The 25,928-nt window shown below is 43.1% G+C and overlaps 1 protein-coding gene across 1 annotated transcript; it reads left to right on the top strand.

Moving 5' to 3' along the window:
- Positions 1 to 11,221: 11,221 nt before the first annotated feature.
- On the top strand, positions 11,222 to 25,167 carry LOC309686333 (cytokine receptor common subunit beta-like; the record flags this gene model as incomplete). The annotated part of the gene is given in 13 exon segments (XM_082498973.1): positions 11,222 to 11,249; positions 12,145 to 12,274; positions 14,008 to 14,174; positions 14,749 to 14,897; positions 15,349 to 15,520; positions 15,617 to 15,749; positions 15,854 to 16,014; positions 18,595 to 18,744; positions 18,849 to 19,001; positions 19,809 to 19,899; positions 20,186 to 20,255; positions 24,458 to 24,791; positions 24,794 to 25,167. Coding segments are annotated over 13 exon segments (2,112 nt in total).
- Between the last annotated feature and the right edge of the window lie 761 nt (positions 25,168 to 25,928).

Genomic DNA, 25,928 nt, shown 5'->3' with positions numbered 1-25,928 from the left:
GCATGTATCTGCTGGGGTTTTTCTGTTTCTAAGGGTTGAAGTACTATCTGAATTTCTTTTAAGTTCATTGGCTGTTTATGCATGATATAACAAATCTTAACTATGTAATTTATTCTTAGTGGCTTTTTTTTTTTTTCCGAGTAATAAACTGTTGAGAAAGAGGAGCCATTTTCCTCCATTTCTGCTGTAAAGAAAGTGGTGCAAGGTCAGAGCATTTGTTCAGAGCTGCCACTCTGTGAAAGTGTCACTCAGTGAAAGGCTTTGGTTTCAGACCTGAAGGTGGGCTTGCATTCTAAAACAACATGTTTCTTTTTTCAAATATAAAATTTGTACTAACAAAAACGTTATTTCTTCGTATAAATCTTTCCTTTCATATGTTAAGAGCACTGCAATTACAATAACATTGCTATTAGCTCATCTGAACAGGCTGCAGAAAATTCTGTCGGTTCAGCTACGTCACCTGTGAGGTAGGATGTTTTCTCCTGACTTTGCTATATCTGACAGAGATAATGAGAAGGAGGTTTGTGTTTGTGCCAGCTGATTCCTCCTGCTGGGTTAATGGGACAGTGCTGATTCAGAAAATGAAGTGAAATGCATTGTTTTTTCAGAATTTAAATCCTTATAAATACCATTTTAAATCTGAAAGGTGTGCAAATTCAATTTGGTGTTCTTGACAGCAAAAGCCAGGCAGTTGCAGCCGCTGACAGAGAATATTAATGAACACTTTAAAAGATTGTCAATTTAGTCTTTTCCTAATCAATGCAATTTTTTGTTAATCTCTTCTTTGGCCTTTTAGAGTAGCACAAACAATTTCTTCCAGGCTGTATGATTGTCCTCTATCTAAGCATGTACTAAAAGGAAATGTACAAACTGATATGCAAATTTGGTATCTGGATTCACATCTTAGATATGCACCACCTCACTGGGCCTTGAATTGCTGTGGTTTTAATAACTGTTGTGGTTTAGGCCGAATTGGCTACTGGGGACATGGGGCACCCCAGATGGGACTGACAGATGCTCCCCCCTACCTCTCTTCAAAGAGAGAGGCAGAGGAGGAAGAAGAGACTTAAGAGTTTAGAAGGAACTAAACTACTTTAATGGAATATTAATAATAAAATAAATTAAAAAGAAAATAATGAAATATATACAGAACCATATCAAGCTCCCAGGATGACGACCATGACACCAGCTGGCACTGGGGAAGTCCCAGACTGGACTCAGTGATGGATGGGAACTGGATTCCAGACCTGGACTCAGGATCGGGATCAAAGGCGGATGAACAGAGTCCTCAGACATCAGCCATTGAAGAAAAAAGGCTGACCCTTTGATCCCTCAGCTTTCATATTGAGCATGAGGCAGATGGGATGGAATACCCTGTTGGTCAGTTTTGGGTCACCTGTTCTGTGTGGTCCTCCTCACAGGGGGGACCCCTTTACGCTTTTCCGCTTTTGACCCTTCAATGGGGCAAATAACAAAATTATCTGGCCTTGGGTGTTATAGCAATAAGTGTAAGCAAGAGTGTCTCTACATACCATTCCGTGGCATCAACTATAAACATGGCTCTTATCACTCTGAGAGCGAACAGTGTCTGCACAATATGCTGTTAATTTCAGTAGTTAGAAGAGGCCTAGCTAACAAGAAAAAGTTACTGAACAAAATTGGTCCTGTTTTACCTCAAACCAGGACAATAACCAAGAAGAACAGTGAGTTGGAGAACTTTTGTTCAGTGCAGTGACTTTTGGATGAAGCTCATTTGCATTGTGATCAACACTCTAAGAGCTATCTGTTCCTCCTGTCCTTCTGCACTTCACCAGACATTTGCAGAGGCTGCTTTTGGAGACAGGATTTATCGATACAAGAACATTTGATATGATCCTACAGAGCAGATATGACCTGAAGATCACTTCTGGAGCCTGGAACTTGCAGAGTAACATGCCATTGTCAGGCTGGGGGAGCTGAACAGTGTTTTGCTTTTGTGATTATAACAATTGTTTTAGGGCAGAACAAGTTTCTGCTCTAGGGACTCACAGTTGAATATCCACCTAAGCATCATTAAATATAATATATAATGAACATGGGAAGCAGGGGTCACAACCTATGGCTCTGCTGTGCCAGAGGAATCCAATTCTTAGTGGGTTACAGAACCAAAGCTTCCATAAACTTCATCTATTGCTGATCCTATGAATCTTCCATTCTCTTCTGCATGAGGTCCAGCTGCAGTGGGGGGGTGGTAAAAAGCATTCTACAATCCTGTAACCTGGTGATTCAAGACTTAGGAGCTGTCTCAGGTCTTCAACTTCCTGATCATTAGCTTGAGCTATAAAGTTGCTGTGCAAAAGAAGGTTGCTGCTACCTTCCCCAGTGCTAAGTACTGATATGCAGGAGAGGAATCATCATTGTGATGATTCAGGAGCCAGTTATGACATGGTCCTCTCTGTAGGGCTTTCCACTAAGTAGTTCCAGCCCCTCAGGCTGTATATCTGAGTGATGATTCACCAATGTTTCCTATATAGTCAAAAAAGGAGAGGTAGGCATCTCAATTAATACTGTAAATTATATTTTACAACTCTATTTACATTGAATATACAGTTATGAAATCCTTGCAACCCTTTCCTTACTGCTCAAACATCCAAGATTCTGCCTGTGTTTTAACAGCAGGTATTTTTCCTTTGTTGCTCTGAAGTAATCAGTTTATTATTCCCTTATCATGATCTTCCTCAACCAGAAATGTATTACCTGAATTTGCATGAGATTAGGGTAGTAAGTGTATTGTGACTTCAATAGTTCTAATTAAGATCCATGCGAACTAGCCTGTTGTTCTGTTTCTGCTAACCTGGGGGTTGTCTTTAATGTAAGGGAGGAAAACAAGGCTGAATGGTTTGCTAGAAAAGGAAGCCTGCAGTGGAAAGCCCTCCATGGCCTCAAGGAACAATAGCTGGAAAATTTCTGACAATGCTCTATCTCTGCAGGGTAACGGAAAACAATCCCAACCCATCCTGCTAGTCCCTGTGCAGTTTCTTGTTCATTCAGTCAAACACATTTGTACACACAATCTTATTCCCATACAACTCCCATGAATGATCTCTGCCTCTTCTCCCACACGCTCCCTCTGCTCTCACTACAGAGCTGAAATTTCCCCGCGTGTCGTGTTCTGTATGTGGGGAATAAGTAGCACAATGACTTCATGCCTGTTTTGGCCCATTTTAAGTCCTTCCAAGTGGCTGCCAGGATACCGTGTGCTCCATCCTTGATCCTAACAACTCATATTACATGATGGATGTTTCACCATGGTGTTAGGTAGGTGAACCCAGACTCCTCTGCAAACTTGCTCAACATGAGCCAGCTTTAGGTCAAAAGCTTTGTAGATTCATTGTGTCCTTTCGAGTTTGTCAGTAGCGGAGCACATGGTCCTCATTGTTGAAGGCTAATTTGTTTGTCTAGAAAAGTAGATGTAAAACTATCTGAAACAGCTGTTCCTATTGTCTTTTTAAAAATTTTCCAGCTCCTTGTTCACAGCATGCACATACATTGCAAACTTGAGATGAGTACTTTTGCATCCGCCGTGGCCTTGCAGTGTATTTCTAACCTGTTTGTCCTTCTGCTGCATTCGGAGGTACATATAGGATGTTGACGTAAATTTTCAAGTTTATTCATTCACTGCAGATTCATGATGGATTCATGATGCTGTTTCAGCATCAAAAGACACCCTTTTCTCCCCTTCTACTTGCAGCAGAGGCTGTAATATAGGAACATAAGACTAACACGTTGGGTCTAAACAGTCATTCCATCTTGCCAAATATTCTGCCTCTGCCAATATTTGCAGTGGATGCTTAAAGCCAGGGTGTAGTATACATGGAAAAGTATACAGTAAATAATCAAATCCTTAACCAATATATTTACCTGGTATGTGGCCCAGAGCCATCCTCAGTTGAAGGTTACATCTAAGCTGTTGTAGATAATATGTACTTAACAGCTCTGGCCTGTAAAGATTCAACTAATCCCTTTCTAAAACCACTTCATTTTTGGTTTCATCATGTCTGATAGTAAAAAATTAGTCCATTTGTTTATAAATAAAAACATTCAAGAAAAAAAATGCCCACATTTTCCTTGACTCATTTTGTGCCAGTTGTATAACTTGCTCCTTTGTTCTTGTTCTAGGAGAACCGATAAACAATCATTCCTTATTCACCATCTCCTGTTTGAGATGCTAGAAGCTTCTGTCAAATCATCTCTCAGTTGTTTCTTTTTCCAAGCTGAAGAATTCCATAGTCATTAGTCCCTCTTCCTATAGGTCCCATATTTCTGATAACACTTCTGTACTTTCTCTGTTTCTACAGAGTATTCTACAGTACTCCTTCAGAGATGAGATGACAACAACTGAGTATGGTATTCAAGAAACATGTTATTTAGCCAGTCCATGATAATTGGACTCTCCCGTTACTATTATTATTTGCCTGCTCTCACAGGTTCTTTGATCTTGTTGTATAGTTAGAATTAGTTTTTTGTCACATGAATTTCTAAGTATTTATTAACTCTGAATTGATTAATTGGCTGAGAGCAGCCCTGCAGAGAAGGGCTTGGAGATAATGGTGGGTGAAAACCTAGACTGAGCCAGCAATGTGAGCTCGCAGCCCAGAAAGCCAACCGTATCCTGGGCTGCATCAAAAGAAGCGTGGCCAGCAGGGCAAGGGAGGTGATTCTGCCCCTCTTCTCCGCTCTCGTGAGACCCCCACCTGGAGTACTGCGTCCAGCTCTGGAATCCTGAGGACAGGGAAGATGTGGATCTGTTGGGGTGGGTCCAGAGGAGGGCCACAAAAATGATCAGAGGGGCTGGAGCACCTCTCATGTGAAATAAGGCTGAGATGGTTGGGGTTGTTCAGCCTGGAGAAGAAAAGGCTCTGGGGAGACCTTATTTCAGCCTTTCAATATATAAAAGGGAGCTTGTAAGAAAGACGGAGAAAGACTTTTTACCAAGGCTTGTAGTAACAAGACAAGGGGCAATGGTTTTAGATTGAAAGAGGATAGGTTTAGATTGGATATAAGGAAGAAATTTTTTTATAATGAGGCTGGTGAGACATGGAAACTGGTTGCCCAGAGAATTTGTGGATGCCCCATCATTGGAAGTGTTCAAAGTCAGGTTGGAGGAGGCTTTGAGAAAGCTGAACTAGTGAAAGGTGTCCCTCCCCATAGCAGGGGGTTTGGACTCTTCCAAACCAAACTATTCTATGAATCTATGGTTCTATGATTCTAATTTTATACCCCATTTATACCTAATAGCTTAGTGTTCCATCTATCATCATTAGATTGGAGTACCCTAAACAAAATTTTGTCTCAGTCACCCAGATCTCTCAGGTGAGAGATCTCCCATAACTCGGACTTCCATATGATTTATAATAATGTTGAATTATGGGAGAACTCATTTAAAGCTTGCCTCAAATATGAAAACTAACTATTAATTTCTCTCATTTGCTTTTTGTCTTTAACTGACTTTAATCTACACAAGCACCTTCCTCGAGTGACTTCATCAAGCTTTTTAGACATATAGGTATAATACATTGATTGGATAACCCTGTATCACTTTGCTTTCTGGTGTTCTTCCAAGAACTCTACTCATTTTATGAGGCATGACTACTCTCTACAAAAGCTATGTTAATTCTTCCCCAGAACATTCTATTATTTCTATTTTTCATTACAGTTTGTATCACCTATCCTGTACAAAAGCCAGTCTAATTGGTCAGCAGTTCCCTGGATTCTTCTCTGACATGATTCTTCTCAAAAACTTGCATTTGGTACTTCTTTTTCTCTGATACTGAGGCCTGTTAAAGCCTTTGATTATCTACTACAACTATTTGTTCGGCAATTGAATTTTTAAGTTCCTTTACAGATTTTATTGCAAGAAAGCAATTGAGTGAGAATGTAGGTTATGCAAGGCTTATAAAGAAAGTAATTATGTTTTATTAAACTGAAAGATCTAACTGGAAAAGATCATTGTAAGTTACAATTTTTTGCTATATGTCTTGCCTCATTTACTTTTTCAGAACATTAAGGCTACAATAACCCTACCTTTATAGCATGGGTAGACTTACAAAAGGCCCAAGTTCACTTTTGAGTTTTTAAATTATTCTTTAAACAGCCCCTTTGGCATTGCAAACATTTGAACCTTTTAACAGCTTCTTGGGCTTATTTTTGCAAGTCTTGTTATTTTTGTGTATGCCCTTAAAACATTATTGTAGCAAACTTGTGTCTTTTGTTGTTTCAACTTGTACTAGGTCTTGTATATTATTCAGGACTAAATCAGTTTGTTTCTTTTCTTGTGAGTGCTTTCACAAATAGCTCCAAGAAGCTATCATTCTTAGTGGCTAAAAAAAGCAGTATCTGTGACTAGATCCATACCAGCAAACAAAATAGACCAAGGTCCTTTTCTGGCCGTAAGAGCAACTGATGTGGAGCAGTCATGGAAGATTTGTGTGTCCAGGCTTTTCCCCAACCGTAGAAGGTGGCCTTTTCCACATTGCATGTTGGAAACTGTCCCTGGCTTGCTCATTGACATAGACAAAAACCATGTCAAAGCATTGGCTAACAGTTGAGTGGAGTCTATGATCTCATTCCAGAGCTCAAACCTTTGTCTTGTCCTGGTTTAGTCTACCGGTGCAGACATAGCCCCATCACGGTTCACTGTGATGTTTACGTAGTCTAGTATGACTGGACTGTCCCATTGTTACTGTTTGTCTGCCCTTCAGGGTGTTTGGTTGCCTCTAGCATTTCAATCACCTCCTTTTGGTCAGGTGACTGATAGCATAGCACTAACAGCATACAGTTTCTTTTAGCATGGGATGAAATTCTGCAGCCCTTGAAATTCTGTCATACAACACAACTGTTGACACATACTCTGTTTGACACTATACTTTCTTTAGCATTAATGTGTAAATGCAAACTACTCTTCTTGTACAGAATGTATATTTATGTATCAGTGTTCCACTGAATATCTTCTTTTCTTCAAACTTCCATAATGCCTATTACATTTGAGTTGTTTGTTTTTTTAAAGGCATTTGCCAATTGTTCTGCCATTTAAACCGTATTTTAAAAGGGAAGTATTTGTATAGACATATTTGGGCATTTGTCTTGATTTGGTTGCATAGTTTTATACGCTCTGCTTACCTCTGTTATTGTTTTTCTTTGTTTTTTTTCTTACCTTCTATTCTATCCATTTTTCTAAGTCATAGGCTTTCTGTGAGTTCAGACCACACAGATATATCAGTCTGAACAATTTGCTTTCCACACCTGGCATGATTTCCTTGGTTTTCATTTTAAAATTGCCTCATAGTGTTTTTCATCTTAAATGTCAGCAGCACTGATTCTGTTTTGATTAGGTGAAACCCATCTTATATAAACTTAATCTGCCTCAAAAATGTACCAGATACTAATAAATATAACCCCCTTTCCCTACACAGTTTAATCAATCATGCACTGAGCTTCTGCTATCTGACACAGCGTATAAAATCAGGACCCCTGAAGAATGGGACTATGTAGGATTGCATTTTTAGCCTCTCACCTGCTGTTTCTTTGGTGGTGGTGTGCATATGGGCCATAACCATTGGGTCTGTCTTAGCGCTTTCTAAGAGAATGTCTAGATTCCTCGTGGTATGTGCCATCTTTTCAAGTGCATGCATCTTTTCTAGTAAAATGTTTCTCCATTTTTTTTATTTACTTGGTCATGATCTAAATTTTATTAGAAATGAAGGAAATATTTTCCTTTTTCTGCTCCTGAAGGCAGCCCATCCTACTTAAGACACCTATCAGCCTTTGCTGCACATGCTACCTGTTGAGAAACTCATGGCACGGTGTTGGCTATCGTTCATGTCACCCAGGACCACTTTTGGGGAGTTCACCTCCTCGCGGAGGTGAAGACTAGATCCAGCAGATGAGGTCCTCTCGGCCCACCCAGGGATACTGGGCTACTGTAATATCAATCTGTGACATCACATGCCAGACAGAAATTCCACTGAGTGCAAGAGAGGCTATGGATGGCCTATACAGATATGACAAGACCCACACAGTGTCTAAAGTAAGATTTGGCTTCATCCTCATGTCCTGTCTTGGAGCTGAAAGGCTTGACTTGTCCATCCATTCAGTCAAGTTATATCTCACTTTGGGATAAAAGATTTTAACTGATTGACAAATGGCCTTTTGGTGTCTTGTCAATTCACGATTCTGTTTCGTGAAAGGACTAATTAAAATCTTTCTGGTCAAACAGCCCATCCCAGGAGTCCTGAAGAAATTGCCACTGAATTTATGGCAATCTGCTCACTGCCTTTTTATATATACACCCATGAAAGTGGCTTTCACGATGGCTCAGCAAACAGAGCAGGAGAAATTCAGGGTTTTAGACTCATCCCCCATACCTGGTCTTTTTACCAGAAGAGTTTTTTTCAACCTTTACCCTAACTTGCTGCTAAAGGTTGTTACTGGATTTCACTTTAGATAGGGAATTAACGTGCTAGTTAACTCCCTTTGTGAGGCCTTTAGAAAGAAAGACATCACTTCACAGCCTGATTATCTAGACAAAGGTTTCTCTCAGCTTTCTGAAGCCAAAGCTCTTCAGGCCTTTGTAGCATAGGTATGTCTTGGCACGGTGATTTCTCTGCGAACTAATAAGGTAACTGCCGGTGTTGGACCCTGCTATGAGACTGGCCTGGTAAATTTGCTATCACTGATCCAGTCACACTCCGTACAAGCTCAAATTACCGTAGCAGCTTTGCTGAAGAGGCATGCCTCGTCCCATCCAAGGGAACTTTAATCTCACGTTCACCAAGCATTGCTCTGTTGCAGAAGCACTCCATCTGATAGGTAGATCCTTCGTGTCTAGCGATGCCAAAACTTAATTGGAGTAAATTAAGTGAGAGGAGTAACAGAGCGCTGCTTGGAATCACACACAGTGTGAGTGTGCTTAACAAGCCTGAAAAGAACAAAAAGCAATTACTGATGAATGACTGAAGTTTCAAGAGACATAGTGTATGGGTATTCACTACCAATTCTCATTTTTCTCCACTGAGACCTCTGCATGGAAGTGGGATAATTTTTCTGCCTGTTAAGAAGAAACCGAAGGGGTAAACATACACCACTTTTTTATGTGTGAAAGAAGCATGAAGAGAAGGAGAGTGCATCTGTGCCCTTTGGGAACTGTGAAGATGAAAAGTCTCCATTCTCAAGTGCATGTCCATACACTGTGTGCAACGTTCACTTTTACAGCATATCCTCAGAAGTATTGCCAAGTAGCTTTCCCTTCTCCTTCCTGTCTTTAGCTTACTCTGCTTTTCTTTTAGGTCTTTAAAATTTTCTCTAATGCACTTCCAGCTGCTACTGATTCATAAGAGATTGTGTATGCTATGGAGAATATAATCCAAAGTTGCCCGGACTCTGGTACTTTCAATTGATAAAGGTATTGCCCAAAACTATAGTAGTCTTTGCACAGAGACTGCAGTCTAAGTTAGAGAAAGCAGTGAGAAGCTTCACTGCCTCTCACTTCATTAGATGTCACCACTCCTTGTCCTTTTTTTCCTAAGATTAAAAAGATCTAAATATGTGTTAAATTACACTGTCTCCATTTGAGTGTATTTTCCTTACTTCTACCGATGCAGAGTGATATTACCACTTAAATAAGATACGTAATCAGAGTGTGGCTTGAATTTTAATCCTGTAACAGTGTGGGTTTGGTTTAAGTAGAATGCACACTTCTAGTGCTACTATTTGGATGGAGACAGTTTTAGACAGGTCAGACTTAGCAACAGCAATGTGTCTTTAAGACAACATTCACAATGTAAACTAATGTTTTATTTCATGACTATTTAACTTTATGGCAATGAATTTTCCTTTCAGAAAACATTGCACACAAGGAGAATGATGATTTAAAGGACAGGTTTTGAGTGCAGATCAACAGAAAAGAGAACAAGCAGCAAAGTTCAGCCTCTGTTAAGAGATCGTTACTTCTTATTTGCGGAAAAATTAGTCACGCTTCTTGGAAATTGTTTAAGTGAAATAGAAGAGTGTAAAGTACTTCCTTCCCTCTTCCTATTAATTGTACGACATCTGATTAGGAACCTAGTTGCTGGACCTATGCTATAAACAGGAAGGTCGGAGCGGACAAATCAAACATGCCTCTGGTGCTGCAGACTACAACCGCGCAACTGAAAGGGGAATAGAGCACAGGCTCATTTGAAGGGGTAGGGCTGCGGGTCTCCCACCGGCAGTTGCATTTGCACCGACTCCACGTGAATGATAAATGAGAAAGTCAAACAGCCACTTGCTGTGAAGCACCTGCCCTGAAGGCCACTCAGCGTTCAGGTAAGGCAAATGTGTTGTTACTGTGGGGAAGGAATTGGCAAGGAGCCCCCTCTCCTCAAACAAACAAGGACTTAAAAGCCCTGTGAATCAGATCTTAAAGTGAAGAAATAGGGTTTTCTTCTCAGTTCACCAGAAGCACATTTTTGTGAGGAGTAGGGGTGGTAGAGAGGCAAGGAAATGTTTCTTTTTGGACAGGTTCATGATTCAATGGAACAGCAGGATGTAGTCTGTACAGATCAGATGGGTGAATCAACATGGATAATTAATTCCTTCTCATAATTTAGGGGTTATTTCTTAATCTTAAGGTGAAGAAAGGAGGTGGAAAGCCCTATCACTATTTCCAAACAACAATCTTTGTCTTTGTCCTCTAATGAAGAGGCAAAAAGTTTTCCCCTTAATAAATTACCTTCATATGAAGCTACTCTGAGAGATCACGTTGATGGAAGAGGTGGTTTGGGGCCAACAGAAGGCCCAAGGCTTTCCCAGCTAATCACATGAGTTTTGCTTTCAGCTACAACTGGTGACAACGGAGGAAGAATGGTGGCTGTTGAGCATGCACTTGAGGAAGAACAACCAGTGGTGCAGGGAGTTGTTGCCTGACATAAGATCATGCTCATGTGCAAAGGTGTAAAGATGAGAGAGCTCATCAGTCTTCTTCTGGCTCCATGCTTGGTTTTGGGGGTTAGATCTGTTCAAGGTGAGTTTCAGACTCCCTACCTCTATTTTTTTCTCCTTTCTTTTCTATTATTGCTCCTTTTCTTTTAGCCTGATATTTCTCCATCCGCCCTTTATTTTCTGCTTTCATCTTGGTGACAGAAAGAGAAGGACACTCTGTGAGTGTACACGTAGGTAATTACCAGGGCTATACCAAACACTCCCGATGTATGCCAATGGGAGAGTTGTGAATGGTATTTAGGCAAGACCCCAAACTTCATGGACTAGAAGCCTGTTAGTGTATTTACTAACCTGTTGGAGAGGGTCCAGAGGAGGGCCACAAAAGTGATCAGAGAGATCAGACCTCTCCTACGAGTACAGGCTGAGAGAGTTGTGGTTATTCAGCCTGGAGAAGAGAAGGCTCTGTGGAGACTTTATTGTGGCCTTTCAGTACCTAAAGGGGGCCTACAGGAAAGATGAGGACAAGCATTGTAGCTGGGCCTGTCGTGATAGGACAAGGGGTAATGGTTTTAAACTAAAGGAGGGTAGGTTTAGACTAGATATTAGGAAGAATTTTTTTGCAATGAGGGTGGTAAAACACTGGCAAAGGTTGCCCAAAGAGGTAGTAGACACCTCATCCCTGGAAACATTCAAGATCAGGTTGGACAGAGCTCTAAGCAATCAGATCTAGTTGAAGATGTCCCTGCTCATTGCAGGTTGGTTGGTGTAGATGAGCTTTAAATGTCCCTTCCAACCCAAACTATTCTGTTTCTATATTCCCAGTGGGTCTCATCACCCAGCTCCTCACTTCACTGTCTCTGCTTCTCCAGCACAGTAGCAAAGCTTGTGTTTGTTTTACAATTAGATATTAGGAAGAAAATCTTTACTCCGAGGGTGGTGAGGCACTGGAACAGGGTGCCAGAGAAGTTGTGGATGTCCCATCCCTGGAAGTGTTTAAGGCCAGGTTGGATGGGGCTTTGAGCAACCTGGTCTAGTGGAAGATGTCCCTGCCCATGGCAGGGGGGTTGGAACCAGATGATCTTTAAGGTCCCTTCCAACTCTAACCATTCTATGATTCTATGATTTCCCACTACCCCCATTAGCCCCACGACAAGACCCATCCATCTTCTCACTGCTTCCTCTTTTCAGAGACCATCCCAATGAAGACCCTACAGTGTTACAACGACTACGTCTCTCTTACAACTTGCACATGGATGGAGTGTTCAGAGGCTCATGAATTCCTGAATGTGACTCTGAACTTTAACAACAGCTGTGAAATGTAAGTGTGGCTGGTGTTCTGTGAAGGGTCTAAAGGGGCTTGACTCCCGAACTTAAGAGATGGAGCTGGGTGAAAGGACAGTGGGCCGGGCTTGCAGCCAGCATAGTATCCAGCTTGCAGACACCAGTGTTATGTCAAGGCTAGGGAGAAAGTCAAGGCTAGGATGAGGAAGAACAGGAAGGAGAACATGCTAATCAAGTTGTTTTCATTATCTTTTCAATCACTCTCCCCTGCTTTTACTGTCATAGCCCACACACAAAATATGGCAGGACATGTTAATTATTGCACCCAAGCGGAGAAGGATGTGTTACACTAGATGCAGTGGTGATAATAACTAATCAGAATGGCTAAGAAGTTGTCTTCTTCCTTAGGCCAGTAAGAGCATAGCTATGTTGAAATAAATTCTGCAAAACAAACTGTGAGAAAAACAGAAGTTGTATGTGTTTCTTTCACTCATTGGTTTTCCTCTCAGAGATACTAGGCTACGTCTTGCACTATCTTTTTGCTACTTCTGCTTCCTTTCAAGAACAGTCAAACTGGAGAGTATGAGAGAGAGGAAGGGGCAGAGAAGAAGGAAGAGATAGGGGACAGAGAAAAAGAATAATAGTAGAAGCAGGAAATGGAGGGATAAGCAGCAGAGAGATTGGAAGGTGAGAAGAAAACATGTGAAATAAGAATAGGAAGAAGTTATATTGGTTTTATTTTTGAGACACAGCTGTAGGATTCATTCATGAGTTGACCTGACAGCTGTTGAAGTCAATGGAGAAGGTGCTTCTTACAGTCCGTAGAGTATTGAATCACATTCCAAATGTTAGTACTTTGCTGTGGAATGAGGTCTACAAACCACAGAACTGTTCCTGTGGCACAAAGGACTCCACAGGTCTGTGTGGAAATAACATTTTTGTGTAGGAGGACTGCAGTCCCATAGTCCTCACTAAACTTCTGTCCCAACTGCTAGCTGCATTTCTTTGGCTGACCTTCTTTGACTTCTCTAGTGTAAGCATAGCATAACATACACAAGTACACATGTAAACTGGCAACCCTACTGTTATGGAAGTAACAAGCTTTGCTTGCTAAGGGAAGGTGAGCTAGGAGCTGAGGTTGACAGCAAGGCATTGACCTCATTGACAATGGCATAATGCCACAGTAACAAGAAAAGCAGAACAGTGAGAGTGACCAGGATCAGCCATCAGTCCACATCCCCAAGGAAGTCCCTATCCAGTAGCCAGGCTTAAGGTCAAGCTAGGAAGTCAATTCCACGGATCACAGTCAACAACGTGTATCACCAGGTACAGATATGGCTGTGTCATAGCTCAGGCAAGGACCAAAGGCAAGGGCCTGAAATTAAAAGCAGCTTCTGAGTGAAGATGGGGAAGCCCTCAGTCAGGCTGATTCCATCTTAGACAGCCTTGAGCATGGGTAGCCAAACCCCTTGTGGGGGAAAATGTGAAAGAGGTTGTGTTCAGGGCCCAGACACCTACCAACCCAAGACAGTTATTGTGAGTGCATCTTCCTTTGAGGAAAGGAAGAGAGAATAAAACAGAGGTGCTTGCTATTAGAGAATTTTTTTCATGTCACTTAATGAACTATGGGAGTATGCTAACATAATGTAGTGATAAACATTGATTTAGAAACAGAATAAAATAGCATTTGGGGAAGGTTTCAGAAACCACACTTTGGGTCATCTAGCAGCTTCCTATTCAGATAGTCATGCTTTTTTTCTGTGTAACCAGGAACAAAGAAATGACCTGCAGGTCCCACACAGGTGAAAACCACACTGACTGTCAGAACTTCACAATGCACTGGGTGTGTGACATCCATGGATATGATCAAGAAAACTACACCTTCAAATTTGACCTGACACTGCAGGCAGAGCTAAATGTCCACTTGTTTCAGAATGGTAAATATGAACCACTAAGTCTTGTCTCTATTCTTGAGTACTTAAAAGATTATCAGATTAATGTATTGAATCCTTAAAAGATACTTAGGTTATCCCTTAATCTGAAACGTAAGCAAGAGTGAAGTTAAATGGCTCGAAGGCCATAATACAACCTTCAAACTCAGTGTATTCAGGATAGACAAAATTGAGTCTACCTTCAGCGACTACAATGGAAAAAAAGAGTTAACCAGCTAACCAGTGTCTTGGTTGGGACTGGGGGAAGATAATGAAAAAGCCATCTGTTTCGGCACCATGCTGTACATGTATTACAGCATATACTGTCACAAAGTCACTATAAAGCTGCACAACTGCACTGCTCTCCCTACTTTCCACTTCTGTTCATGGATATATTTCCCAGGTCTTGTAGAGTTTGCACTTTGCAGTGAAAAAGAATCATGGATTATTTGTAGCAATCCAGGGAATTTGTTAAAAATCCAGATTCTACATTCAGAGAATATCAGCTAGGAAATTTCTTCCCCTCTTCATGTCCCTGTCCCCACTATCACCTCTCATGTGTTGTACCTTCACCTTCCAGTTCGGACCCTCCCTCCTCAAAACCTCTCAGTCACCTCGGTGAGATCAGGAGACTTCTTGCTGACCTGGAAAGCAGCTGATGGAAGCCAAGGGCTGCGCAACGCACTGGAGTATGAAGTCACTTACAAGCGGGAGTGGGAGTCCTGGGAGGTAAGAGCGGAGGAGCCGGGCTGTCCTGGTTTGGGCTGCACCCTTTTGGGCAGTGGAGAGCCTGTGGTAAATGTTGTGCAAATGAGTGGCCTTTCTGTTCTCAGGCACTATGAGGAGATGGCGACAAATGCTGTTTCAGGTTGGGCAGAAGGGCCTCTCTTTCTCTTTGCAAGTGACTTGCCCAGTGGAATACCCCTTGCTCTGAATTGAATGTAAAGATCTGTTCTTCGCTGAACAAAAAGCACTGTGCTTGGGTTTTGAGTTGGAATTGATTTTGCCCTGAATGCCTCCCAACTGAAACTAAATCACGTTCCAACAGAAGCCTGTGGGTCCGTGTGGGAGAATAGCAAAATACATTTGGAGCTGCTTCCCCTTCTAGAAGTGTGTTTTGTTTGATGTTTTTAAGTTTTTAACAGTGCATATCCTTTGCTTTCCTCTCCCCCAATGACAGAAAGCTGCCTCGCTCTTGCTCTCCAACACCACAAGTTGCCATCTAAACCACAAGGACCTTGTCCCGGGGAGCAGCTACGTTGCCCGTGTACGAGCCAGACCGGGGCGGGCCAGTGGCTTCTCTGGGCAGTACAGCGAGTGGAGCACGGAGGTGTCATGGGAGACCCCTGAAGGTAGCGTGGGACGGAGTGGGGCCGTGCAGGGCTGGAGGCACTGGCTGAAAAGCCAGTCCTTCCCTGTCACTTAGCTTACTCTCATCTTTTCTGAAGGTGGCCTTCAGCCCAGGAACCTTCGCTGTCTCTTCAATGGTGCAGATCGTCTGAGGTGCAGCTGGGAAGTGAAGAAAGCCATCATCACCTCTGTCCTCTTTGGCTTGTTCTTCAGGGCCACTCCAGCATCAGCGTACGTGCTCTGCTCATGGCAGCGTGCCTGCACCTCTCCTACAGAGTTTCCGCTCTGTCCCATTCCTCCTGACCTCAGCTCAACCTCTCTTTTTCTCCCCTCAGAGAAGAGGAGTGCTCTCCTGTGCATGAGAAGCATTTGCCCCACGTCCCGTATGTGGTCCAGAGCTGTGAGATCCTTGTTAGCAACTCCAGCAGTCAGAGCCAGTACCGTGTGTCTGTCCGGGCCAAGACGGAGGAGAAATTGATTAAATCCCATGAGAACAGTGAGTGGCTGTGTTGTGTCTTGCTTCTCGTGTTTGTTTCTTGGAGAGATGCCTGTGTGGACAAGTGGGGCTGAGGACAGCAGTGGTGAGGAAAAGTGGGTGGGAAGAGGAAAATTCCAGGTACTCACTCCAAGAGCACTAGAAGTCTCTAAAATGGGGCGGACCAGTACACAAGTTTTAAACATTGCTTTACTGCTTTTCTGTACGTGGAAACCAAAGGATGGACCGTGGACTTTATGTTCTTGATCAGAAAATGGCTATTTTTCTGGTAATCGTTGTTTCTCTAGGTTCTTAGTATTTTTTTTTTATCTTAATTTTGGTAGAATAGGCTACAGTTATTGCAGGAGTGTTTTTTGGTTCCCACACAGAAAAAAAAAAAAAACCCAAAACAAACCACTTTAAAGGTTTTTATTTAACCATGTACCAAAATAAAATGCATAGAGAGTCTATGATATGAAATGAGATATTGATTACAATCTGCATCAGAAAAGTCAGGTGCAAGTTGAGAATTTTCATTAGGAATTCCAGCTCATAACAGAACTAATTTCTGTTAATGAGGGAATAAGCTCTCCTTGAACGCAGTTTGGTTTTGTTTGGTTGTGATATTCAGATATTTTCACTGATTCAGTTTATTACACAGTCTCATATGAGCGTTGTCAAAGTGAAGTTAACAAAATGTGCAATAGTAGTACAAAACAGGAACGTGATAAGACAATTATTCTTCTGGAGAAGCCATAGCATGGGAAGGTCTACCGATTCTGATAATTTCTGAAGTTCTTCAATTTTTAAAAAAAAGCAGAGGAAGCTGCACTATCCCAAAGAAGCTGAGGTAAACACTCCTGCAGTGCTCTTGAAACAGAAAACACTGTGCAATTGAGTCCACATAAGTGTACTTGAAGGTGAGCATGCTCTGTAGGTAACTTACCAAGAATATCCATAAGAACTGGAATAAAACCTCGAGCATTAGTGGAGTTTACAAGCATAAATAGATTATATAGGTGCTAAACAAAGAATTACCATAACGGCACACTTCAGCAAATTTTTAGAAGAAACAAACGAGTATCAAATGCTGAATAAATCAGTTTGAAAACTCCACATCTTGGAAGAAAGTTTGCATTTAAATTGGTAATAACTGGTGTTGAAGTGACCGGTTTATGTCTTCACTACTCATGGCTAACAAGTTCTCAAGCAAATCACACTCATGCTGCAAAGACCATATTTACTGCCAGGCTGAAAAGTCTCTCAAAAACCCTTTTGCCCCACGACACAGGGCTGGATCCACCAGTCTTGCCACTCACGTTCTTCACTCAGTATAATGTTTCTAGTGCTTCCTATGTAAAAAGACACTCTAATTGTCTCCCCACAGCAGCTTTTATCTCCTTGGCAGAACATGCTGTTGATCCATCCATTGATGATCCTGTCCCTGCGCTTCTCTTTGAAAGACCACGATAGCACAGCATAACCAAGAACTTCCCTAGGAACGGAGTTAGCGAGTGCACATACTGACAAGGCTTTTGTAAAAATTTTATAATATGAAATCTAGAGGACCCTGACAAGTAACTACCACTGGAAAAAACACGCTTAAGAGCCATGTAGTGTGTCTTTCCTTCCAGGTGTCAGGTCTCTGACAACACAAGTGCTTGGGGTTTCAGAGAATCTGAAGAAGTCAGCAGCCAGACAGAAGTCAGGCTGAAATGATTTCGGATATAGCTGCAATCTGTGTAGAGAGGTGGTGATACCTTAAAGAAATACCTGGGGTCCAACAGATTATATGTGGCTTTTGCAGAGCTTTGCTTCAAATCATAGATTCATAAAGCCATGCCTAGAATGGAGGACGTTTAGTCCAGGCTCCTGCTCAGAGCAGATCATTGAGATGGCGTTGTTCAGAGCCTTGTTCAGGTAAGTTTTGAATATTTCCGGGGACAGAGGTTTCACCCTCTCTCTGGGTCCCTGTCCCGGTGTTTGACTAGTCTCACGGTAGCTTCCTCCCCCACCATTATCTTGAGTTGCAACTTGTAGCCATTGTCTACCGTCCTTTCACTAGGTACCTCTGAGACGAGTCTGGATCCATCTTCTCTACAACTTCCTATTAGTTAGTTGAAAATAACAATTAGATACTTCTCAGCCTTTTCTTTTTCAGGCTGAACAAGCCCAGTTCCCTCTGCCTCTCCTCATCCATCATATGATCCAGCCCGCTCTGAACATTTTGGTGGCCCCTGTGGACTGCCCCGGTTCACCAATGCTTTTTCTGTACTTGTTAGTACATTTAAAAATGTATCTGAAATTGTCTTAATTCTTCAGTTATGATACATGGTTGTTAGATTTGGCTGAGGAAGACAAGTATGAAAAGCAGAAGCTTTCTCAAGAACTTATCGAAGTTGGCTGTTACACTTGATTAGCAAGATAACGTCAGGGAAAAGATGCTCTTGTGAAGTGCCAGTTGAAGCACACTTCTCTTGCATCTTTTGCACTTCAGCCACACTATATATAGTGCGGAAAAGGGGAAAAAGATGCATAGGAAGGAAAAGAGTATTCAGGAATGTGGTTGTGTTGATGCGTATTCTCAAAACTGTGTTCCAGTCAAGGTGCTACCCCCCAAAAATGTAACAGTGACAATCACAAAAGATCAAGATTATAAGCTGAGATGGACAAAGTACACCTTCGATAAAAGATTTATAAAACAGAGATATGAAGCTGAATACTGGAAAACCAGCCAAATGCCAAAGGTAGGTGATGTAATGCATGGGATTGTGGGTGTCTTGTGAGCAGTATGGGTGGGAAAGTTATTTCTTCTCTTTCATGTTTTTTTCTTTTTATTCCTCAGTTTTCCATAGACATTAAAAATGATGAGCCTTATTACTACCTGAAGAACCTGGAGCCATCCACATCTTATACCATAAAAATGCGGGCAAGGGTGCATATGCCAAATTATTTCAAGGGGCCTTGGAGTGAATGGAGCGAGGAGTTCACTTGGGAAACAAAGAGCGGTATATTTCAGTTTGGATTCTCTCCTAGGCTGTAAGGGAGTGGTAGGAAAAGTGATTTGTTCCTTAGGAAAAGAATCCTTTCAGGTGGGGATGTGGCAGGTACAATCAAGCCAAGTTTCCTCCCAGAGTCCTCCTGTTGGCTGGGCCTGTCCTTCTGTTCTCAAAACTGTGGAAGCATGGAGAGCAAAGCTTCATGAAGTCACTGTGAAGATCAGGGCCCGGAAATGTATGAGCAAGCTGAGGATAGAGCAGTTTTCACACAGTGGCTTAGAAACAAAAAGTTCTTCCATTTTTCAAAATGTCTGATAATATTTTTGGCTTCAAGATTTATCAGAAATTTGTGGTGAGTCACTTGATTTTAACGTTCCCAGGCATGTATGTACACACACATGATATGTGTATCTTAAGCCTGAGGTATACTGAAACTTAAATGCTGTGAGAATTAAACATGGCCAATGTGAAATCAGATAAATTTGTGGATCAGAACAGAGGTAGGGGCGTTCATGGATGTATTCAGAAACTGTAGCAGTCTGAGCTCTATTGGAGAGGAAAGCTGTCAATGGAAAATAAAAAAGAATCAGTAAAGGAAACAGTAAACCATTTTGGTCAGTAGGCTGTTCAGGCCATGTTTGGTCTCTCCCATTTTGGAGGCTTTCCCAACAGTTTGAAAGCCTCATGATCCTATCCTGTGACATGCCACCTACATTTCCCTGATCTGCTTGCAGGAAGAGCGACCCAGGTGAAAAACCTGTAATGGGAAGCAGCCACTCTGCAGGTGGATACTGATTTCTCTTTTCTCTCTTTCAGTTCTGCCACCAGTCCTACTCCCACTGATGCTCCCAGTTCTCATCATCATCTTGCTAATAGTTGCTTATTGCAGCTATAAGTATTTCCTCAGGTAGGCTTGCGTTGTGACCAGGAGATTTAGCAGCGTGTTGGCCATGTGGGTGGCGTAAAGTCTGAGGCACTCCTTGTCCCCCATGAGAGAGAGGTCTATGTGGAGATGAGCCTTGGTGTGCAATGGGCAGCCTTGTGTGCATCTGTGCAAAGGTGCGAGTTGGGTTGTGGTGTGCCAGGGCCTTGGTGGTGCTCACAGTGCCTGGCAGTGTGGCGTATGGGGCACAGTCTTTTTGGGTTGCAGCCACTGAGAAGCAAATCTTGACAACTGTGTGTTGTTGTTGCAGGAAGAAGCAAATGTGGGAGGAAAAGATCCCGAACCCCAGCAAGAGTCTCCTGATCCAGAGCTACCAGGAGGTAGGAGGGCACTGTACTTTGGAGGGTGCTTCTGGAGAAGTACAACATGAAGTTATTTCAGGGTGAAAAGAAAGAAGGGAGGGGTGTGTTGGGATGTCTGGTTGAGGGGGAGGTGCCAACTCAGGGTCTGGACTGTCACTGAACAGACTCTGTCCTGTCCAGGAGCATTATGGAGCCTGGCTCAGCCTCATGAAATCCTTCACTACAGACTTTGGTCTTCTGCCTATTTTCCTACCTTGTATCCAGGACCTGAGAGTTAAAAAATAAAACCAACTCTCCCTTCTGCTGCATCTGGTCGGTTTTGCCGTCCCTTGTCTGCAAAATGCCTCCCAGACTCCTCATACATGTAATGTGTTGTCCCTGGATAGACTTGACGTTTCTCTGTTTCTGGCCAGGATATTCCCTGACTCTCTTCAGTGCCACCTTCTATAATCTTTGCATGATTACCTCTCAGTATACTCCACTGCAGTCACTGGAGGTTGACTTCACAGTGTGAGAGCTGTATTTCCTTCTACATGCTATCCTTCCTGGTCATGGACATTTTCCTCCATATAAGAAAGGAGAGGGCAAAGGAAAGGAAATGTATGCTTTGCACAGTCTTATCTTTGGAGGCATTTTTAAAAGTAAGTGGCATTTTTTTTTTTTCCCCTCTCTCTCCCTCACCCATTTCCTGATTTCACCTGCAAGGGCCATGAAAATCTTGTGATACATAGAAATTATATCCCAGTAGGCGGATATCACCAAAAAAGGCACTGCATGAAGCATACTTGGAGTTTTACGACAGGAGTGGCTAGGTTCCTTCCCAGAGCTGACTCTTGCGACTTTCAGTTTCTCACTATCATAATTCCACAGCCTTATCTATCTGTGAGTCTCCCCTGGAACTGCTGGATTTGTATTTGATCTCACGTCTCTAACGTCTCTAGCTCCTTAAGGCAATGTTGCTAATCTCCATTCTACAGACAGAGAGCTCACGCTATTTTTGCCACTATGTTTTATCTTCTACTTAAGCTAAATGACTTCCACCTCATCTCTGGCTCCCTGCAGCGCAAGTCAGTGATGCACAACTCCAGGCAAGAGTGGCCTTTACAAAGATTAGCTTAACAGTTACTTCTCCAGTTGCAACATTTTTAGCTTTCCACCTCTGTCTTCTCCATCAGCCTGACTCTCTACCTTGTAAGTCCTTTTGTCCCATTTTATGTTTTCACCTTAAGTGGGAAGTCTGGTTTTAGCATTGCTTGTGAAGGTGCTGCACATGGTGGGCTGTTGTGGTCCTCAGCTAACTGTTCGTTTAGCACCCAGTATTTCTGAGCCTCTTACTCAGTCCGCAAGCAATGTCTCTTAGGCATGCATCCTGTCAGCGGTTGATATAGGGGAAGTGTGATACACCAGACTTCTTTCTATGATGCATATCTGCGTGTTTTGCAGGCTCTGTAAACCCCCCTTGCAGATCAGTCATTGTTCTAAAATTCCTTCTGATTAATTTGGCTGTCGACAGACTTCATCCACTTCCTTCTCTGTCCACGCACAATAATCAACATCAGTACAAGGCCATCCACCACTCTAAAAAGCATCACAGTAGCTTTGTTACCCATCTCATACCCAGCTCTCCATCCACAAGTGCTCTCTGTTCTTAGTCTCGTGGTTTTGAGAGTTTTCACCTGTAGCAAATTCCCTTATCCTAAACTTTGCAAACATCCCAGCAATTCTGTTTCTCTGGTCCATCAGCACAGAAGGACAGTCATTTTAGCTCTATGGGTGAAACGTTGCTCAGAGTGTCCTCATATGCTGCTGAATCAGAGTAGGCATTGCACAAACCAGCAGCTTTGAAGTTTGTTGTGACAGGAACCTGCCGCTGCAGCAGCTCCTGACTCCTATGTTGCATAAAGATAATGTGGAAGTGAAGGAATGGTCTTCTGGAGGACAGAACATACTTTGCAGCCACAGCCATGGGATTGCTTCCACATTACCATCCATTGTGATTGGCAGATTGAAGAAAAATGGATCTCAGCTTGTTCTGACTAGAGAATGAAGGTTGAAATGTGAAGAGATCTGCAGATTGGAGCAGGACAAAGGAGCGAAAAGCTGACAGATGTTAGAACAAATCAAAGTGGTATGAAGGTGCCATGAATACATTCGGACTGGCAGTTTTTTAAACTGGCATCAATCTATTAAATATTGCCTGTAGTAATATTACTACTGTGTTTTGTCCCAAGGTTGTTGGGACAAAAGTTATTTAGAAAAGATTATTTCTAAAACATAGGTTGATAAACCAGTAAAACTAATCCTGTAATGTGAATGCTTGGAAGCTCATTCTTGCACTGCCTATCACAAATGTGCCACTAGCGTTTTTGTGCCCATGGCTCCTGGCTCCTCTGGGCCTTAATGTGATCTCTCTTTTCTCACAAGTGTCACGATCTTCATTTTCTTTCTTCAGGAAGCTGTCAGCAAACAGCCAGCCAGCCAAATGGACTTCAATGGGCAGAACACTTCTGAGGAGGTGGAGCAGGTTAACTGCCTTCAAGTGCTGGAAGGGTAAGTAAGCAGCCCGCTCCTGACTCCTTTCTTGAAAGCTTCTTTACTAATCATGGGGTAAAAGCAGACTGCACATAGATGTCACCCATTGTGATGGGGAGGACAAAGAATTTTCACCTGGATATTTCCTAAGTTTGTGTACACCTTCCAGGCATCTATGGAACTTGTAATGAATTGCTGCAGCTGCAGACCTTGACTTCCCTGGCTGGAAGTTTAAAGATAGAAACCTGCTCCCTTTCTTTCTCTGCATTTCCTTTGGAAATAGGTTTGAATAAAAAGCATTGACCTAATAGGCTGGAAATCTTGTTGGCGTAATTCCTCCCAGCATGCCTGAACACAACCTCCCTCTCATGAAAACTCACATATTCCCTTATCTCTTCATTCTTTAGAAATTATGTACTTTCTGCTCCATGAAGCAAAGTCTGACTGTGAAAGGGGAATGTGAACAACGAAAAGCTGCAGTGGTTCCAGCCAGTGTGCGGCTGATCAGAAATAGCTCCAAATTACCCATACAGCCTCAAAATTGTATCAGGTCTTCAAAGACAGAGTGGGGAGGTGACCACAGTGCTCTGTTCAGGAAATTGTCCTAGGTTTTGGGTTATGTTCATTACTTCTTTGAAATCTTTATCTTCTCCCTTTGTCTAGCTTCACATTCAGTGCATGTAAGAGACAGTGGCCCTTTATTTTGAAGAAGTAACTGCAAAGCGTCACTGAAAGCTTGAGACCTGCATAAATGCTGATGCTAGCAGTCACGTTGCCCGAGTCTACACTGCTAAATAAATCAGGGCCAAGATGTAGTATCAAGCAGTGCCTTGTAACTGCTCGCACTGCTTTGTTGTCAGCACTCTTCCTGCCATGGTTTGGCCTGTGCCAACTAGTGCTTTCCAAGATAACATCCTGGCACAGTTTGGGACATAGCACAGGGTAGCAACCATTCCCAGTGGGCAACATGGACATAACTGTACCAGGTTAGGCTTTGTCTGATGTCCTTCAACGGTATTCAACCAGGCTTTGTACCCAGGCCATGCGACGCACATCCTCTTTCACACTGTGAATACAGCTCTAATACAGCGGTTGCATTATGCTGTGCGCTTTGAACTTGAAAAACAGACACAAAACCTTAGTTGTGCTATAGACTGCAGGGACACTGTGGGAGACCCAGAAGACTACCATGGCTATACAGTGTGGACACAGATTGTCTATGCCATTTTATCAGAGGGCCAAAGAATGGTCCCTGGCTCTGTTATATTTACAGCAAAAACATAGCTTTTCTCAATAGCTGATTTGTGCCTGCATATCTTGGCATTGAGAAAAGTTGGAGTTGGCGGTAAACAGCTGTGTGGCACGGCACTTCTGAGGAAGGTACAAGAGATGTGGCCAAAGGTTCCTTCTAGCTTCCTGGAAGACAGTGTACCCCTTTAGAGCATCTCCTGTTTGTATGCAGTTATCACCTTAGAGAGCTGTTATTTAGCTGTCCATAACAGGTAAGTCCTGTGTTTTTTCACCTGAACAGGATGACAAAAAGCAGTCCAGCAGAGTTCCATGGAGCTGAGGCAAAGACAGTGCAGGTTTCCCATGCTACACTGGCTCCACAAACCTTGTGCCAGACTTGTGAAGTGCCACATAAAACCTCACTTTCATCATCTGCACTTGTCTGCCCATTGAATCAGACTGCTGGTCCAGCCTGCCTGTTTGCCAAGCTTCCAAGCAAGAATGCTGCTCATGCAAGTACTGTTACCAAGACTTGCTTTGCTTTCAATGGTCCATACTTGTACAGCCCAGTGATGTCCTCCCAGCCTGATATGCATCCGACCCTGGAAGTGGACCCAGTGGGAGTCCGCAAGAAATCTGTTTCCCTTCAGCATGTGACCCTCCCAAAGGAAGACTGTCCCCAGGCTCCACTGAGGCAAGAACAGCCAGGAGCAGGTCCTTCACAGCCCTTCCAGCTCCCAGATCAGAAGGAAGTGACACAACACCTTGACGATGAGAAAGAATTCTCACTGGCCCCTCAGCCTGTGGGAAAGGCAAGAACGTGAGAACAGAAGAGCAGAAATCTCCAAAGGCTCTTAGCTGTATCAGGTCTCCTCAGCAGTGCCCCTTGGGGTACATCACCACAGAGAGCCTGTTACTGCCATCAGCCAGGAACTCCAACCATCCGCTGCTTGTCGCTGCTGGGGAGTCACCTTGTGACTCACAGAAGCCCCAGCCCCCCAGCGACCACTCTTGCCATGAGTTTTCTCCTGGGAAAACTGGTGTCACAGTCCCAGTTTCAGGTCAAGCACCAACCTCTTCTCCTGAATTGCAGATGGATACATTTGGAGACACTTCAGGTTTCCATGGACATTCAGAACCCACAAACATGTCCTTACATATTTTTTGAAGAGGAGTATTTTTTTTCCTGAAGAACCTGTTTTGGAGAACTATGTAGTCAAATTTAATCCTGGCAGCACCATAACAATTTTCCTCCAGTATGGGCAGTTGCTACCCTGTCCCCAACCTAAAACCCAGTAAGAAGGTGCAGATGAGTCAGAAAGAGCCCCAAGTGTATTGGGTTTGTGTGGCAAGGTTTTGGTAGCCAGGGGGCTACAGGGGTGGCTTCTGTGAGAAGATGCCAGATGCTTCCCCCATGTCTGACAGAGCCAGTTCCAGCTAGCTTCAAGACAGATGTGCCACTGGCCAAAGCTGAACCAATCAACGATGTTGGTGATACCTCTGTGATAACATATTTAAGAAGGGGTAAAAACTACTGCACAACAGCAGCTAAGAGAGAGGAGTGAGAATATGAGAGAAACAACTCTGGAGACACCAAGGTCAGTGAAGAAGGAGGGGGAGGAGGTGCTCCAGGCACTGGAGCAGAGATTCCCCTGCAGCCCATGCTGAAGACCATGGTGAAGCAGGTTGTCCCCCTGAAGCCCACGGAGGTCCACAGTAGAGCAGATATCCACCCTACAGCCTGTGGAGGACCCCACACCAGAGCAGGTGGATGTGCCCCAAAGGAGGCTGTGACCCCATGGGAAGCCCACGCTGGAGCAGGTTCCCAGCAGGACCTGTGGCCCTGTGGGGAGCAGTCCTTTCCTGAAGGACTGCGCCCCATGGAAAGGACCCATGCTGGAGCAGTTTGTGAAGAACTGCAGTCCGTTG

This window comes from Vanellus vanellus, assembly GCF_965231255.1.
Source record: "Vanellus vanellus genome assembly, chromosome: 1".
Lineage (NCBI taxonomy): Eukaryota > Metazoa > Chordata > Aves > Charadriiformes > Charadriidae > Vanellus > Vanellus vanellus.
The sequence above is the reverse complement of the archived record's forward strand: the minus strand, read 5'-3'. Positions and strand labels throughout refer to the sequence as shown.